The following is an 18,391-nucleotide window of genomic DNA, read 5'->3' as shown; positions in this document are numbered from 1 at the left end:
CTTGACCTATTCAGTGTCATCTGACCTCGAGATTCATCACCGTCTGACTCGTTTCCATCCTTATGGGCCATTATCCCCTTGCTTTTGGACCTTGTGTTATATTCGTGAGGAGCCAGTTCAACCACAAACCAACCACCTTATCTTTAAGACGAGAACAAATAAGTTAGGGTTTAGCATTTTGAAGATATTAATCACACGTTGTATGCCATGCACCTAAATTATTTCCCGTCTAATATGAGCATCAGAAGGCTTTCATGTTTCATCCCGGCTTTTAGGTGAGTTCATTTCTCATTTTATTATTAGTTCATTTCTCATTTTATTATTTTTGTTATTATTCATTTTTTTTCTCTTTCGGTGATTTTGAAGTATTTTGATCGAACCCATTAAGGGGTGCCTACGTATCATGTTAAACATGAATCAGATCATTACGTAGTTCATGAAAAAGAACAAATTTGGATTTTTTGAATCAACTAAAAATATTTTTATTGACTTTCAAATTAGTATTTTTCAATACAAAGACGTAAAGGAAAATAACCAAAAAGAAAGGCACCATAGACTGAAAAAGACTAAATCGAGACTAGAATATCCAAAACAAACCAAAAATAAAGACTCGAAAAGAGTCAGTCTCAAAATACAACTATTGAACTAGAACTCCTAATAATTATAACTAAACTTCAATCTTGCGAAATCCTCAACCTTGTATGTGAACTAATGCATATCTGCTCACGGTGCTTCTAGCCCAGGCTGACCCCCTAACATGCGATATATCTGCTTCAGTTCTGCTGTGAAGTGGCGTGCGAAGGTAGGCACCTCTCTAGCAAATTGCTCATAACCCATCCCCTGACAGTCCAGACAACTTTGAGCAACATGAACAGCTAAATTGTGGACATGTTCTCTAACATCTCGATATTGGAAAGTCGCCTAATAGTTCTTTTTTTATCTCTATCGGCATGTATTGGATATTGTTGTGTTTTTAGGAATCTTTTGATATCGTGATACCATGGCTCACCATCTGGCTCTACTTCAATTGTATTGCAATAACCATGTTGATCCTTAATCTGAATCTCCAACGGATTAATGTAAGCATTGCCTGGGTATGGAAGCATTGAGGCTAAAGTGGCCAAAGCATCAGCCAACTCATTGTGAAATCTGGGAATATATCTGAACTCAATTGACTTAAACCTTTTGCTAAGGTCCTCCAAACATTGTTTGTACGGAATGAGCTTGATGTCTCGAGTTTCCCATTCACCCTGAGCCTGCCGAATGAGTAAGTCAGAATCTCCAAAAACTATTAATTCATGTGCATCCAGATGTATTGCCATGTTTAAACCCATTATGCAAGCTTCATATTCCGCTGTATTATTGGTACCGAAGAAACGAAGTCGTGCCGTGGCGGGATAATGATGCCCCATTGGTGAAATAAGAATTGCCCCAATCCCGACACCTTTAATGTTGACCGCTCCATCAAAGTATAATTTCCAGACATGACTGTCATCGCGAACTTCTTCCTCAACTGAATTAATCTCTTCGTCAGGAAAGTAAGTATTCAAAGGCTCATACTCATCGTCAACTGGGTTTTCTGCCAAATGATCGGCCAATGCTTGTGCTTTTATAGCGGTGCGGGTGACATAGACAATGTCAAACTCCGTAAGTAAAATCTGCCACTTTGCTAACCTTCCACTCGGCATAGGTTTCTGAAAGATATACTTCAAAGGATCCATTCGAGATATAAGGTGAGTCGTATAGGATGAAAGATAGTGCTTCAGTTTCTGGGCGACCCAACACAACACGTCCTTTCTAAAAATGTGTATTTTACCTCATAGCTTGTGAACTTCTTGCTCAAATAATAGATCGCTTGTTCCTTCTTGCCTGTGGCATCATGTTGTCCTAGAACGCAACCAAAGGAGTTATCCATCACTGATAGATACAAAAACAAAGGCCTACCCGGTTCTGGCGGGACAAGCACTGGAGGGTTAGATAAATATTCCTTAATCTTATCAAAAGCCTCTTGACACTCGTCTGTCCACTTGACAGCGGCATCCTTCTTCAACAGTTTGAATATGGGCTCACATGTAGTGGTGAGTTGAGCGATGAACCTACTGATGTAGTTCAACCTACCAAGAAGACTCATGACTTCAGTTCTGTTCTTCGGGGGCGGTAATTCCCGAATGGCTTTTATCTTGGAGGGGTCTAATTCAATTCCTCGCCGACTAACTATAAACCCTAGAAGTTTCCCAGATGGAACTCCAAATGCACACTTGGCTGGATTGAGCTTGAGGTTGTACTTCCGCAATCTTTCAAAGAACTTTCTCAGATCACACACATGGTCAGCTTGAGTTTTGGACTTAATGATCACATCATCGACATACACTTCGATTTCTTTATGCATCATGTCGTGCAAAATAGTAGTCATAGCTCTCATGTAAGTTGCCCCTGCGTTCTTCAAACCAAATGGCATAACCCTGTAACAGTAAGTACCCCATGGGGTGGTGAAGACGGTCTTTTCTGCATCCTCTTCATCCATCAAAATTTGGTGATACCCAGCATAACAATCCACAAAAGATTGAATCTCGTGTTTGGCACAATTGTCAACAAGAATGTGAATGTTATGCAAGGGAAAGTTGTCCTTTGGACTGGCTTTGTTCAAATCTCTATAGTCAACACAAACTCTGGTTTTCCCATCCTTTTTTGGTACGGGCACAACATTTGCCAGCCATGTAGTAAATCGGACGACCCTGATCACATTTGCACTCAATTGCTTCATGATTTCCTCTTTAATCTTATCACTCACCTCTTTCTTAAATTTTCTTTGCTTTTGTTGGACTGGTGGAAAATCAGGGTATGTAGGAAGTTTGTGCACTACCAGATCATCGCTCAAACCCGGCATGTCATCATAAGACCAAGCGAACACATCTTTATATTCAAACAAAACCTGGATTATGTCATCTCTGGTCTTTTGCTCGGCATGAATGCTTATCTTTGTTTCTCTAGTTTCTTCAGAAGTTCCCAAATGAATTGCCTCGGTTTCATTTAGATTAGGCTTAGGCTTATTCTCAAATTGATCTAGTTCCCTTTTTATTTCTTCAAAAGCCTTTTCTTCATCATATTCGTCAACCTCTTGATTCATTGTTTCGAGATTAGACAACTCTTTAAGATCTGGACGTGAATTCCGCATGCATGTCATGTTATTAGAGTCGGCGTTAACGAAACTGAAATGAAAATTAAATAAAACAATTAGGGAAAAGGAGAAGATAGAATTGACTAAGAAACTGGAACTTCATTTTATTGAATTGGAAAGGATAGAAAGGTTAACATTAGAGCATAGCAAATAAACTATTTGGATTACCACCCAGAGAATAATCCAAATATAGAAACAACAGCAAAATAAACTACCAAGACTCCTTCTTTGTGGGGAGATGAGTAGCTTCCCAGTTGGCGAGCTTGACTTCTGGGCCAATACGTTGCACATCTGCATGACTAGGGCCTTCACCAATCTGAACCATGTTTACTCCATAGAACATTTCTTTGAGACCTTGACATATTTCGTCCACGTCATCTTGGACAGACACGTCTTTACTCTCTTCAAAACGTGACCTAGTAAAAGACTTGGCAATGTGGGGAACGGGCTTTGGCAATTTCCAAACCTTATTTTTCTGCTCTTTTGCCCATTTTCTGTCAGCATTAGTTGGCCTAAAACCCAAACCAAAAGTATCTTGATTACCAAATGCAGAGATAGGGTCAACAATTCCTTGCAATGACACTCCCAAGCCCTTTCCTGGCTCATAACCATTTTGCAACATTTGTGTAGCCACCATGACTGAAGTAGAGGATAGACGAGGCTCTAAGATAGGCTTCCCTTCCATAAACTGATCAGCTGCCACTATTTCAAAGGTCTGAAATATGAGGGATTCACAACCTTCCTTGGCCTCGACACATGGGACAGAAGGGTCTCTATATATTGAAAGATCATCTTCACCGTGAACAATAATTTCTTGTTTCTCATATTCAAACTTGACCACTTGGTGTAAAGTAGATGGCACCGCTCTGGCTGCATGGATCCATGGTCTTCCTAAAAGCAAGTTGTAGGAAATGTCCATGTCTATAACTTGGAATGTGATCCCAAAATCAACAGGTCCAATTTTTAAAGTAAGATCAATCTCACCAATAGTGTCTCTTTTTGCGCCATCGAAAGCTCGAACACACACATTGTTAGTACGAATTCTATCTGTGCTGATTTTCAAACTTTGCAAAGTAGAGAGGGGGAAGATGTCCACACCCGAGCCTCCATCAATCATGACTCTTTTCACATAATGTTCTTCACATTTGACAGTTAAATGCAAAGCCTTATTATGTCCAGCTCCTTCCACAGAAAACTCATCGTCGGTGAAAGTGATTCTTTTCACCTCAAATATTCTATTGGCCATCTTTTCCAGGTGACTTACAGTTGTTTTTTCTGAAACATGTGCCTCATTCAGAATTCTAATCAATGCTTGACAGTGCACTTTAGAATGTATGAGCAAAGATAGCAATGAAATCTGAGCAGGAGTTTTTCTCAACTGATCAACAATAGAGTAATCCTGAACTTTCATCTTCTTCATGAACTCTTCAGCTTCTTCTTCAGTGATAGGTTTTTTCACCGGAAATTGGCTATCCCTGGCTTGTCTGGCTCTCCTTAATTCTTCTGGAGCATAACACCTTCCAGAACGCGTTAAGCCACCGGTTTCATCTATTTCTTCAACAATCTCCTTGCCTTTGTAAGTCACAGTGGTTTTGTTGTAGTTCCATGGGACAGTTTTCATGTTTGTCACTGGAATTTGTGTCGTGTGCTTTATCACAATTGGTTCTGTCATCTTTCCTAAACCATTCTGGTTTTTACCAAACCTGGGAAAACCACTACGAACATATAATTTTGGTCCAGTTACTAATGTCTCTTTTTTCTTTGTGGCTCCAGGAACATACAATATCAACTTCCCCGAGCCTTTGAGATTCGCATTAGAACTTGCACCTTTTACACACAACGATGCTTCTTGTGCAGACTTTGTCACCATACCCAACCCTTCTTTTAAGGTGTCAATTTCCATTATTGTTTTGCCTGTTTGCTTGTATTCCTTATCGTCACAGATCATCCCAACAATATGAGCATTGTTGTGAGCAGGAAGTGGGTTGTTGGTGACATCCGGAGCCTCTTCGTCATGTATTACAATTGCTTTGTCATCAATTAGCTTCTCAATGGCTCTCTTCAAAGTAAAACAATTTTCTGTGCTATGACCCTGAGCGTTAAAATGATACTCGCACCTGACAGTGGGGTCAAAACCTCTTGCATTTGGGTTGACATTATACGACATGATAGGTTCAATCAAACCCAATTGTATCAATTTCCGCAACAGGCTTGTGTATGATTCTCCAATTAGGGTGAAATTTTCCCTCTGTCTTTGTTCTCTTACATAATCAGTCTTAGGGCGTGGATTATAAGGTGCTTGAAGATTTTGTTGTTGGGGACGAAAGCCTTGTGGAGCAGGCGCCCTCCATTGTTGGCGTTGAGGAGGTCGGGCATATGCCTGGGTGTTGAAAACCGTATATTGGGTTGGAACAATTGAGTAGTGGGGATCCTGATGCGGATAAAAATGTTGAGGTGAGTTGGATTGTCCTCGTAAGATTTGGTGGTTTGTCCCCCTTTTAGCAGCATTGGACCCTGATGCCATCATGGATCCTTCCTCTTTCTTTTTTCGATTTCCAAAACCACCAGACCCATTTTGAATTGCTTGGGTGGTAGCCTTGAGTGCTACCTGACTCACAATTTTGCCGGACTTGATGCCATTTTCAACTATTTCCCCAACTTTAATTGCTTCTGCGAATGTCTTTCCCACTGTGGAAAGCAAATAGTGGAAGTAATCACGTTCTTGTGCCTGGAGGAAAACATCAATCATTTCCGACTCCTTCATCGGCGGTTTGAACCTGGCAGCTTGTTCCCTCCACCTGATAGCATATTCTCTAAAACTCTCGGTAGGCGTTTTCTTCATACTGGCGAGAGAAGTGCGATCAGGCACAATATCAATGTTATATTGAAATTGTCGAACAAAATCTCCTGCCATGTCATCCCATGTAGGCCAATTAGAAATATCTTGATCGATGAACCATTCTGAGGCAATTCCCACTAGACTTTCCCCAAAATATGCCATGAGTAATTCTTCCTTATTCCCTGCCCCTCTTAGTTGGTTACAATACTTCTTCAAGTGTGCTACGGGGTCGCCGTGACCATCATACTTCTCAAACTTTGGAGTCTTAAAACCAAGGGGCAAATGAACATTGGGGAACATGCACAAATCTCTGAATGAGACGCTTTTTGGACCTCCTAATCCTTGCATATTCCTCACACTCAGTTCTAGACTCTTCATTTTTCTAGCCATTTCTTCTTGTCCCTCATTCTTACCAGTTTTCTCGATCTCGACGGGGGAACTATACTGCTGAAAGGGGTTATACGAGTCTGGGACTTTAAAGGTCAATTCCGGAGAATAATATTGATCGTGGTGACCTTTAGATGGAGGCTCATTATTGGACTTCCGTACCAATGTTAGTTGAGGGATTGTAGTAGTTTGTACAGTGGGGATGAAAAGTGGGTTATTTCTGAGGGGTGCATTTGAAGGGTGCACAGTGGAAGTTCCAGGAGTGTTGGATATGTTAACATGTGGACCAAATCCAGGAGGAAAAAGTGGATCACTTGTCGGGGTTTCAATGGGAATTGACATAGTCACATCCGGGAATCCAGGGATTGAAGATGGTGGAGCTTGCCCATTCATCCAAGCCTGGTACATGTCAGCCATTTGTTGTCTCAACATCCTTACTTCCTCTGCTGATGCTGATTCATGTTGAACCATCTGACCTCGAGATTCATCACCGTCTGACTCGTTTCCATCCTTATGGGCCATTATCCCCTTGCTTTTGGACCTTGTGTTATATTCGTGAGGAGCCAGTTCAACCACAAACCAACCACCTTATCTTTAAGACGAGAACAAATAAGTTAGGGTTTAGCATTTTGAAGATATTAATCACACGTTGTATGCCATGCACCTAAATTATTTCCCGTCTAATATGAGCATCAGAAGGCTTTCATGTTTCATCCCGGCTTTTAGGTGAGTTCATTTCTCATTTTATTATTATTTTTTGTTATTATTCATTTTTTTTCTCTTTCGGTGATTTTGAAGTATTTTGAGCGAACCCATTAAGGGGTGCCTACGTATCATGTTAAACATGAATCAGATCATTACGTAGTTCATGAAAAAGAACAAATTTGGATTTTTTGAATCAACTAAAAATATTTTTATTGACTTTCAAATTAGTATTTTTCAATACAAAGACGTAAAGGAAAATAACCAAAAAGAAAGGCACCATAGACTGAAAAAGACTAAATCGAGACTAGAATATCCAAAACAAACCAAAAATAAAGACTCGAAAAGAGTCAGTCTCAAAATACAACTATTGAACTAGAACTCCTAATAATTATAACTAAACTTCAATCTTGCGAAATCCTCAACCTTGTATGTGAACTAATGCATATCTGCTCACGGTGCTTCTGGCCCAGGCTGACCCCCTAACATGCGATATATCTGCTTCAGTTCTGCTGTGAAGTGGCGTGCGAAGGTAGGCACCTCTCTAGCATATTGCTCATCACCCATCCCCTGACAGTCCAGACAACTTTGAGCAACATGAACAGCTAAATTGTGGACATGTTCTCTAACATCTCGATAATTCCGCTCCAGGTCTTGGACTTGCTGCTGGCGAGTATTGGCTATCTCTCTCATACCTGCCTCATGGTGCAATGCCAATTCAAGCTGGTTTCTAATCCTTGCTCGGTCATTCATTAATTGGTTCCTTTCTACATCAAACCGAACTCTCTCTTTATCGAATTCAGCTTGTTGTCGAGTTTGCAGGGCCAAGAATTGAGCTTTCTCGTCTTCAAAACGCGCTTTCTCCGCATCAAAGAAGTCTCCCTTCTCATCGAGTTCCCTCTGTAACACATCAACGGCTTCTCTAACAATGCCCAAATCCTCGTATAAGGTCTGAATTGTAGAGCGATGTTTCTTCTCAGCCGTTTTTTAGGCTGCCCTAACTCTAACACCCATCCGACCTAGCTGGCGTAAAACTCGAAGTGGAGCATACGACTGAAACCCCCTGAGGCCCATTAGAACAAAAAAAGGCCGATAAGAAGACATGTAGATCACCTTAGCCGAAGGAAACCAATGATAATTCCAAGTAATCTGAGGAGCTGTCAACTCACGAAGATACTCTGCCCAAGACTTGACGCCTTCTGGCAAATTTTTCCTTAATTCCTTCACCCTATCTAGATGATCTAAGATATTGCTCTTCCAATCAGATTTGAATTTTGACTGGTAATGATGGCGGTATAAGTGCTCTAGAAACCACACTTGTAATAAAGTGTTACAACCTTCAAAATATTTTTCACCCTCTCTGCATTCAGTCAAAGCACGATATATATCAGCTAGGATCATTGGTAAGATGGTGGAATCTTCTCTCTTCATCATAGCTGTGACTATCCCAGACAAACGAATGTCGATTTTTCTGTCTCGTCTAGGAAAAACCATAGTTCCTAGGAATGCTACCATGAATGCTTCTTGCCTATGCTTTTCCCATGTAAAGTAGTGATTCCCATTTTTTAGTTGTTTTCCATATTGTAGAAATCCTTGTTTGTTTCCATATCTCGCATATAAGAACTCCAAAGTAACCCATCCATTGTCCAAACATGCCATACGAGGGTGGTTAAGGTGCATTTGCTCCAAAAACTTATTTCCACTAACATTTCTTGGAGCTAGAGGCGTTTTGTTACGAAGGTTTTTTCCTAACCCCGTGAAACCACCTAGTTCTTCCAGTGTAGGAGTCAACTCAAAATCTCTAAAGCGGAAGACGTTGTTCGCAGAGTCCCAGAACGGAATTAAAGCCTCAATTAGGTCCCTGTCAGGGCTGATTCTCATAATATCTGTGAGGAATGCCGGATGTTTAAATATCGGGGTCTGTAGATAATGACCCATGTCGTTCCACCAAGCCAGAAGTAGCAATAGACTAGATTCTTTCTGGTTGTTTATTTAATAAAATGGGTATATAATAGATCTCTTTCTTTGTTTTACTAATCACCCTAAAAGCCGATCAACAATGAACAACCATTCCAAATAATATTGCAAATAGCACATATGATGCACATGTTGGTCAAGAGAAACAGGTGCCTGTCTTAGACGGACTCAGCTCCTGTGCCGAGCCCCACTAGGTCAAATGCAAGTGATGCAAACAAAGCGCGGCCTACTAGGGGTACCATGTCTGTGTTCCAGTTCTACTAAGGTTAAACCTAATGGAGAAAGGTATCTAGACTGGCCGTAAAACGAGCGGACGACTCGAGTCGGGCGAGGGACAACGTACCGGTAGCAGCGCTTTCCGGCTTTGTTGTGGGTCCTCCCCATCCTAAACATGTGTGACTATAAATCCTTCACCACGGACCAAGGGCCCACTGGCTTTATCTCATCAGAAGTGGGGTGCGTAGTCGCAATTCCCGTTTTTGTGGCAAAAATGTATTATTGAAGACTCAGAGGGGGTGCGCGAGAGAAGACAAATATATTAAAGTTCAATAATATCAAAGCAGTAAATAAGCAGGCATAGAGCACATTAGTCCCATATACACAAAATATCCAAGAAATAAAGAAAGCCAAATGCAAGTCAATATATAAAGCTCGAATTCTGGTTGTCCCCAGCAGAGTCGCCAAAAAAAAAAAAATCAAATGTGTTTTTGAACTACGTTCGACCTGATTCCTAAAAGGATACGTAGGCAGCCATATTTTGGGGTTCGGTCCCACCAAAAAATAAAAATCATATTTCCCTAGTATTCGAAGAAACTAGGACATTTTTTTTATTTTTTATTTTTTTTATGTTTTATATATATATATATATATATTTATTTATTTTATTTTTTTCATAAAAAGGTTCCAAAGTTGTAATTCAATCTATGATTCTTTTGCCATTCCCCTTTAAGACCTTCTAATCGATCTTTGAGAATGCCAAATCAGCGTGCCACGACTTTGGTGTTGTATACAATGCTTTATTTGAATGCAAACGAGGAAAGAAAAAATGAGAGAGTCTTACTAGTGAAAACCCTCACGGGCACTATAAGGCGATAATGAGTTCAAAAAAAATAAAAAAATAAAAAAAATGAGAGAGTCTTATTGGTGAAAACCCTCATGGGCACTATAAGACGATTGTAAGTTTAAATAATAAAATAAAAAAAAATGATGAGAGAGTCTTATTGGTGAAAACCCTCAAGGGCACTATAAGATGATTGTAAGTTGAGAAAGGTCAGTTGGTAAAGACCCGCACAGGAAACCATTGATCGAATGAGTTTCTTCTATTCCGGCATAAACACGATTCACGTAGAAAGCTCGGTTTCGGATTGAAGGGTACCATATTTTGAGATTTAGACAGCTCAGACGGATCAAGCGTCCAGTCCAAAATGCATGTCATGATTCATTAAAGTCGGCATATACATCCAGATAAGTCTCTTCCCTCTTTCCCCGAAAAGTACACCTTTTTGTTTAAACATAACTCCTTTATCTTCATTTTTGTCATTTTCTTCTCTTTCTCTCTAGTATGTTCTTTGAGTCCCTTTCGGTATAATCTGGCGTCAAATTCAAGAGCAAAGAAAAGGCTGCAAAATTGACTATAGTTTCCTAGCGGTACAGAGCAATGACTATTGGGCACGCACCGCATCGGCAACGGCATAAATCCATTCGTGATCTATCCAGGAAAGTGAATTGCCCGGAAAGCAAAGCATTATTTCGAGGTACTAGGGTGAAGGATCACCACAACAAAAATTCGCTCTAAGAATAAGATCGATTACACCACATACGCAAAATGATACGGGGTACAAAATAGTCAAGGTGGGCATTGGAAGATCATGGTCTCTCGCAAACAAAGATAGTTTCTAAGCAATTTGGTCGATCATTGTCAGCCTCGTTTTTCGTAAAGTGGGATGGGCTCTAAGACAATTTCCACAGCGAGTGAAGGCCACAAACCGACCACCATTTTAAGACTAACAAATTTTTCTTTGTTGAAAACAGGGGCGAAGAAATTTAGGAAAAAACTGTTATTAAAAAAAAATGATGATGAACGCTATAAAGTAAAGTTCTCAAATGTTTGTTTTTCCTTTGATATGCATATAATCATGTTATTATTGGTTGCATTTTAGGGAACAAAAATCCCTGCTTTTCTCATATTTTCATAGGTTGACTACCTCAAAATACAGTCAAGTGTTTTAAATTCCAGGTTGACTACCTCAGAATACAGTCACGTTTTTACATTTCAGGTTGACTACTCAGAATACAGTCATGTTTTTAAATTTCAGGTTGACTACCTCAGAATACAGTCATGTTTTTAAATTTCAGGTTGACTACCTCAAAATACAGTCACGTATTTAAATTTCAGGTTGACTACCTCAAAATAAAGTCATGTTTTTAAATTTCAGGTTGACTACCTCAGAACACAGTCACGTATTTAAATTTCAGGTTGACTACCTCAGAATACAGTCATATATTTAAATTTTAGGCTGACTACCTCAGAATACCGTCATGTTTTTTAATTTCAGGTTGACTACCTCAGAATACAGTCACGTTTTTACATTTCAGGTTGACTACCTCAGAATACAGTCATGTATTTAAATCTTAGGTTGACTACCTCAAAATACAGTCACGTATTTAAATTTCAGGTTGACTACCTCAAAATAAAGCCATGTTTTTAAATTTCAGATTGACTACCTCAGAATACAGTCATGTTTTTTAATTTCAGGTTGACTACCTCAGAATACAGTCATGTTTTTAAATTTCAGTTGACTGCCTCAAAATACAATCACGTATTTAAATTTCAGGTTGACTACCTCAAAATAAAGTCATGTTTTTAAATTTCCGGTTGACTACCTCAGAACATAGTCACGTTTTTAAATTTCAGGTTGACTACCTTAGAATACAGTCATATATTTAAATTTTAGGCTGACTACCTCAGAATACAGTCATGTTTTTAAATTTCAGGTTGACTACCTCAGAATACAGTCATGTTTTTAAATTTCAGGTTGACTACCTCATAATACAGTCATGTATTTAACTTTTAGGTTGACTACCTCAGAATACAGTCGCGTATTTAAATTTCAGGTTGACTACCTCAGAATACAATCATGTTTTTAAATTTCAGGTTGACTACCTCAGAACACAGTCACGTATTTAAATTTCAGGTTGACTGCCTCAGAACACAGTCACGTATTTAAATTCCAGGTTGACTACCTCAGAATACAATCACGTTTTTAAATTTCAGGTTGACTACCTCAGAATACAGTCCCAAGTGGTTTATGATTTTCCTAACACTCACAAATTTTCCTGGTACAAACTGGGACAGAAAATTTTGTTCGTTTTTGTTTGTCTTTGATGGCTTGTAGTTTCTCCCGTGAAGCACAGAATTGATATTCAAGAATGAAATTCCATCATTGGTCAGAGAAAAGAAGAATGCTCAATTGTAAGGATAGTTAGAGTCGGCTTTGACATATAAAGCAACCCAACATCTCAAGATTCATCTTCTCAGCCTCTAGTCAAGAAACCGGCATCCAAGAATATTCTACGAACTGTTACTTGGAAGATAATCAACAATTTACTCCAAGTTGCAAGTTTAAGTCACACATTCTAACTTCAAGATCATACTTTGAGATCAAGGTACCCACCGAAAGAAGGTGAGGTGATAACTGAAGATCCAAGTGAAGGTCTAAAGGAAGATTCAAGAAAAGTAGAGTAAATAGGATCTTGTATTTCCTTTTTTCTTTTGTTATATTTTTCATTTCATTAATGTAATAACAGGAGCCACGAACCGGAACCTCAAAGGGACCTCACTCGATCATCCAACTCATCATTCCATCCTTTTACCCACTTGAACTACACGTGACCTGATTCCCTTATAACCCGGGATATGTAGGATGCCCAAAAACAGGACTCGGTCACATCCTTTTTTTTTTTTCGTCTGTCAAATAATAATCAGGTCAAAAATCAGTCACAGTGTTCACATCTTTGCCTGAAAACTCTTCATGTTTCCAAGCAAGGAGGGACATTCTGTAAACACCTAATTTTTTACCGAACATAAGTTTTACACCTTATTTAGCTTTTAAATATTTCCTTTAGGTCTAGATTAGACATCTTGATTTTTATGTCAATTTTAGTTAAGTTTTATTTAAAAATAAAATTGAGAACTTTTTAAAAATAGAGTCACATTTTAAAATAATTCTTGTTTTCATTTTTATTTAAGAGAAAAGAAAGTTGAAAAAAAAAAAAAAACCGAAACAGCAGAATCCTAAACTACCTAAACCCCTCACCTCACGTCCTCATCCTACCTTCCCCATCCTAATCCCTTAAAACTTTCTCCCTTAAAACTCTCAACACAAAACCATCCCAACTCTCCCACTCTCCCACTCCCCCACATCCTCCTCCCACGTCACACATGCACACAACCATCTACACATACACACACCTATATAAATGCATATACACGCACAGAAACAAGGAGATACAAAACCAGAAAAAAACAAGGTAGGAAGAAAAAAAAAAGGAATATTAGAAACAGGTGAAAAAACAAACAGTGGAGAGAGCTTCAGCTGTTTTTAGGTTCGAAGTTCCGTCGAGGTCGCCGTCCAAAGCTCGGGTCGAGTTCCAAATTTAGGATTCACGGCTATCTTCTCGTTGTATTACTAAAGAGAAATAAGGTCCAATTCTAGCTTTCCGAATATGTCTTTACTTTTGCATTTAAGGTTTTTGATAAGTTTACTCAATGGTTAATGTTTGTTGTTCGACTTAAATTGTTTAATATTGACTCAGTTTCATTTTTTGTCTTTATCTCATCTTATTGCAATTGTGTGTGTGTGATCCCTTTTTTAATCCATGATTAGGAACTTTTCCAAAATTTTCGTTTTAGCTGTTTTTCTTGGTTCATTAATGCCATAAGGGCAACAGTTCTTTATTATGAGAGAGTACTATTTATTTTGATAATTAATAGTATTGATATTAAACATGGTGCCTTGATAAGTACGTGTGCTATTTTTTCTTAAAAAGAAACAAAAAATATATATGTAGTTACGCAAAAAACAGGAGTCCTTAAATTGTTATATATGGTGATGTGTAAACAATAAAGATGGAATGTGTATGTGTTGAATTAGCACTGTATATGTATGTTAGCAAGTAGTGTATTTTGGCTTCAGCTAGAAAAAATAATGTACTCTTGCTGATCTGATTTAGAATTGGATCTGTATCATATTTTTGGGATTGATGTTTTCTCATTAAATGATGCATACTTTTATGATCATGTTAATTGTTTTGAATGTTAGAGTTAAATAACTTCGTGGACTACTGACCATTTGAAATTTAATTTCTGCCATGAATTAGAATGAGAATGGTCGAATTCCAAACTTGTAGTGTTAATAAATTAACTATATACACAGTATTATACATATTATAGTCAAATATATGCGTAGAATAAATATATAATGATACTATAATAGTGGATATATACATGGTATAATAATGTATATAATACATGTTATATGAGTAAAAAAAAAAAAATTAAATCCTGTATGTAAATATACACAGAAAATATACTAGGAAAATATATGGTATATGCTTATAATTTATATTTTATAATGAAAATATGATATATTGAAGTATTTATGTGAATAAATGGAGTTTAATAGATAAGCGAAGAATCCACATTTAATTTTGGAGGTATTTGGTTGTCTTAGATAGTTTTTCTTTTTGATGTTAGGTAAGCATGCCATTTAAAATGTTCATCTTGATTTACAGTCCTTTGATTCAGTCATATACCGATACAAATAATTTTAAATCGGTATCCTCGCTTTGAGCCGTACATTTTGATGGAAATCATGTCCTTGTGCGAATGTCTTATATATGTGTTTCATTTTTATAATGAAAGATGTACGTATTAGCAATAAGTATCCAATGATAGTTAGTAGCATATTTGAGATGGATATACACTCATAGTTCTATCTTGTTTTAACATTCCCAAGGTATTCGTAAATATGTTCATTATTCAAGTTTTTGCACGTGAATGAGTTTATTCTGAGTTGAAGGCATACAAGTGATTTTTATTTTTAAGAAAATTTGAGATGTAGATGACAGCCCATTCCAGTTAAGGTATAAAAGTTTATAGTTAATTAATTTAAGTGGTAATTATGTTAATGGTCCATTTTAAGACCCAATTAAATAAGTTAGAGATGACCGAGATGATATGCGAATTATTTCAATCCTGTTGTCCCATAAAATAATAAAAGGAAAAGAGCGAAAGGAATATATATGAGGGAGTGAGGCATGGCCGAAAATATAAGTCACCATGTTCAAAGCGAATTAATTGGGTAAACTAGAACTAAGGCAAGCATGATTGTATCCAAGAATCGATTTTAGCCAAATATAAGTTGATAAAGCGACCGTGCTAGAACCACGGGACTTGGGAAATGCCTAATACCTTCTCCCCAGTCAATAGAATTCCTTACCCGGACTTTTGTTTTCGCAGGCCAAAAATAAAGAGTCATTTCCTTTTGATTAGGGATTCAATAAGGTGACTTGGAACACCAAAACTCAATTCCATGCGGCGACTCTGTAATAAATAAATAATCCCTTGTCAAAATGTCACTTTAATTGGAAAAACCCTTTTAAATAAAATCAAATATTTTTATTTTTCGTAAAAAAGAAAAAGGGGTGTGACAGATAATGTCCCTCTTTGCTTGGAAACTTGAAGAGTTTTCAGGCAAAGATGTGAACACTGTGACTGATTTTTGACCTGATTATTATTTGACAGACGAAAAAAAATAAAAGAAAAGGATGTGACAGAGTCCTGTTTTTGGTCATCCTACATATCCCGGGTTATAAGGGAATCAGGTCACGTGTAGTTCAAATGGGTAAAAGGATGGAATGATGAGTTGGATGATCGAGTGAGGTCCCTTCGAGGTTCCGGTTCGTGGCTCCTGTTATTACATTAAAGAAATGAAAAATACAACAAAAGAAAAAAGGAAATACAAGATCCTATTTACTCTACTTGTCTTGAATCTTCCTTTAGACCTTCACTTGGATCTTCAGTTATCACCTCACCTTCTTTCGGTGGGTACCTTGATCTCAAAGTATGATCTTGAAGTTAGAATGTGTGACTTAAACTTGCAACTTGGAGTAAATTGCTGATTATCTTCCAAGTAACAGTTCGTAGAATATTCTTGGATGCTTGTTTCTTGACTAGAGGCTGAGAAGATGAATCTTGAGATGTTGGGTGGCTTTATATGTCAAAGCCGACTCTAACTATCCTTACAATTGAGCATTCTTCTTTTCTCTGACCAATGATGGAATTTCATTCTTGAATATCAATTTTGTGCTTCACGGGAGAAACTGCAAGCCATCAAAGACAAACAAAAACGAACAAAATTTTCTGTCCCAGTTTGTACCAGGAAAATTTGTGAGTGTTAGGAAAATCATAAACCACTTGGGACTGTATTCTGAGGTAGTCAACCTGAAATTTAAAAACGTGACTGTATTCTGAGGTAGTCAACCTGGAATTTATATACGTGACTGTGTTCTGAGGTAGTCAACTTGAAATTTAAATACGTGGCTATGTTCTGAGGTAGTCAACCTGAAATTTAAAAACATGACTGTATTCTGAGGTAGTCAACCTGAAATTTAAATACGCGACTGTATTCTGAGGTAGTCAACCTAAAATTTAAATACATGACTGTATTATGAGGTAGTCAACCTGAAAGTTAAAAACATGACTGTATTCTGAGGTAGTCAACCTGAAATTTAAAAACATGACTGTATTCTGAGGTAGTCAACCTGAAATTTAAATACGTGACTGTGTTCTGAGGTAGTCAACCTGAAATTTAAAAACATGACTTATTTTGAGGTAGTCAACCTGAAATTTAAATACGTGACTGTATTTTGAGGTAGTCAACCTGAAATTTAAAAACATGACTGTATTCTGAGGTAGTCAACCTGAAATTAAAAACATGACTGTATTCTGAGGTAGTCAACTTGAAATTTAAAAACATGGCTTTATTTTGAGGTAGTCAACCTGAAATTTAACTACGTGACTGTATTTTGAGGTAGTCAACCTAAGATTTAAATACATGACTGTATTCTGAGGTAGTCAACCTAAAATTTAAAAACATGACTGTATTCTGAGGTAGTCAGCCTAAAATTTAAATATATGACTCTATTCTGAGGTAGTCAACCTGAAATTTAAATACGTGACTGTATTCTGAGGTAGTCAACCTGAAATTTAAAAACATAACTTTATTTTGAGGTAGTCAACCTGAAATTTAAATACGTGACTGTATTTTGAGGTAGTCAACCTGAAATTTAAAAACATGACTGTATTCTATGGTAGTCAACCTGAAATTTAAAAACATGACTGTATTCTGAGTAGTCAACCTAAAATGTAAAAACGTTACTGTATTCTGAGGTAGTCAACCTGGAATTTAAAACACGTGACTGTATTTTGAGGTAGTCAACCTGGAATTTAAAACACGTGACTGTATTTTGAGGTAGTCAACCTGAAATATAAAAACAAGGAAAATTTGTGAGTGTTAGGAAAATCATAAACCACTTGGGACTGTATTCTGAGGTAGTCAACCTGAAATTTAAATACGTGACTGTGTTCTGAGGTAGTCAACCTGAAATTTAAATACGTGACTGTGTTCTGAGGTAGTCAACCTGAAATTTAAAAACATGATTGTATTCTGAGGTAGTCAACCTGAAATTTAAATACGTGACTGTATTCTGAGGTAGTCAACCTAAAAGTTAAATACATGACTGTATTATGAGGTAGTCAACCTGAAATTTAAAAACATGACTGTATTCTGAGGTAGTCAACCTGAAATTTAAAAACATGACTGTATTCTGAGGTAGTCAGCCTAAAATTTAAATATATGACTGTATTCTGAGGTAGTCAACCTGAAATTTAAATACGTGACTGTGTTCTGAGGTAGTCAACCTGAAATTTAAAAACATGACTTTATTTTGAGGTAGTCAACCTGAAATTTAAATACGTGACTGTATTTTGAGGTAGTCAACCTGAAATTTAAAAACATGACTGTATTCTGAGGTAGTCAACCTGAAATTTAAAAACATGACTGTATTTTGAGTAGTCAACCTGAAATGTAAAAACGTGACTGTATTCTGAGGTAGTCAACCTGGAATTTAAAACACTTGACTGTATTTTGAGGTAGTCAACCTATGAAAATATGAGAAAAGCAGGGATTTTTGTTCCCTAAAATGCAACCAATAATAACATGATTATATGCATATCAAAGGAAAAA

At 37.5% G+C, this 18,391-nt stretch overlaps 1 protein-coding gene across 1 annotated transcript; it reads right to left on the bottom strand.

The window, feature by feature from the left end:
* Nucleotides 1–723: 723 nt before the first annotated feature.
* On the bottom strand, nt 724–6,926 carry LOC132639623 (uncharacterized). The gene is made up of 4 exons (XM_060356064.1): nt 3,394–6,926; nt 1,817–3,209; nt 1,000–1,694; nt 724–856 (listed from the first exon to the last, which is right to left on the bottom strand). The coding sequence occupies exons 1-4, from the start codon at nt 6,924–6,926 to the stop codon at nt 724–726; spliced, it is 5,754 nt and encodes a 1,917-aa protein (XP_060212047.1).
* Between the last annotated feature and the right edge of the window lie 11,465 nt (nt 6,927–18,391).

This window comes from Lycium barbarum, chromosome 5 (assembly GCF_019175385.1).
Source record: "Lycium barbarum isolate Lr01 chromosome 5, ASM1917538v2, whole genome shotgun sequence".
Classification (NCBI taxonomy): Eukaryota; Viridiplantae; Streptophyta; class Magnoliopsida; order Solanales; family Solanaceae; genus Lycium; species Lycium barbarum.
The sequence above is the reverse complement of the archived record's forward strand: the minus strand, read 5'-3'. Positions and strand labels throughout refer to the sequence as shown.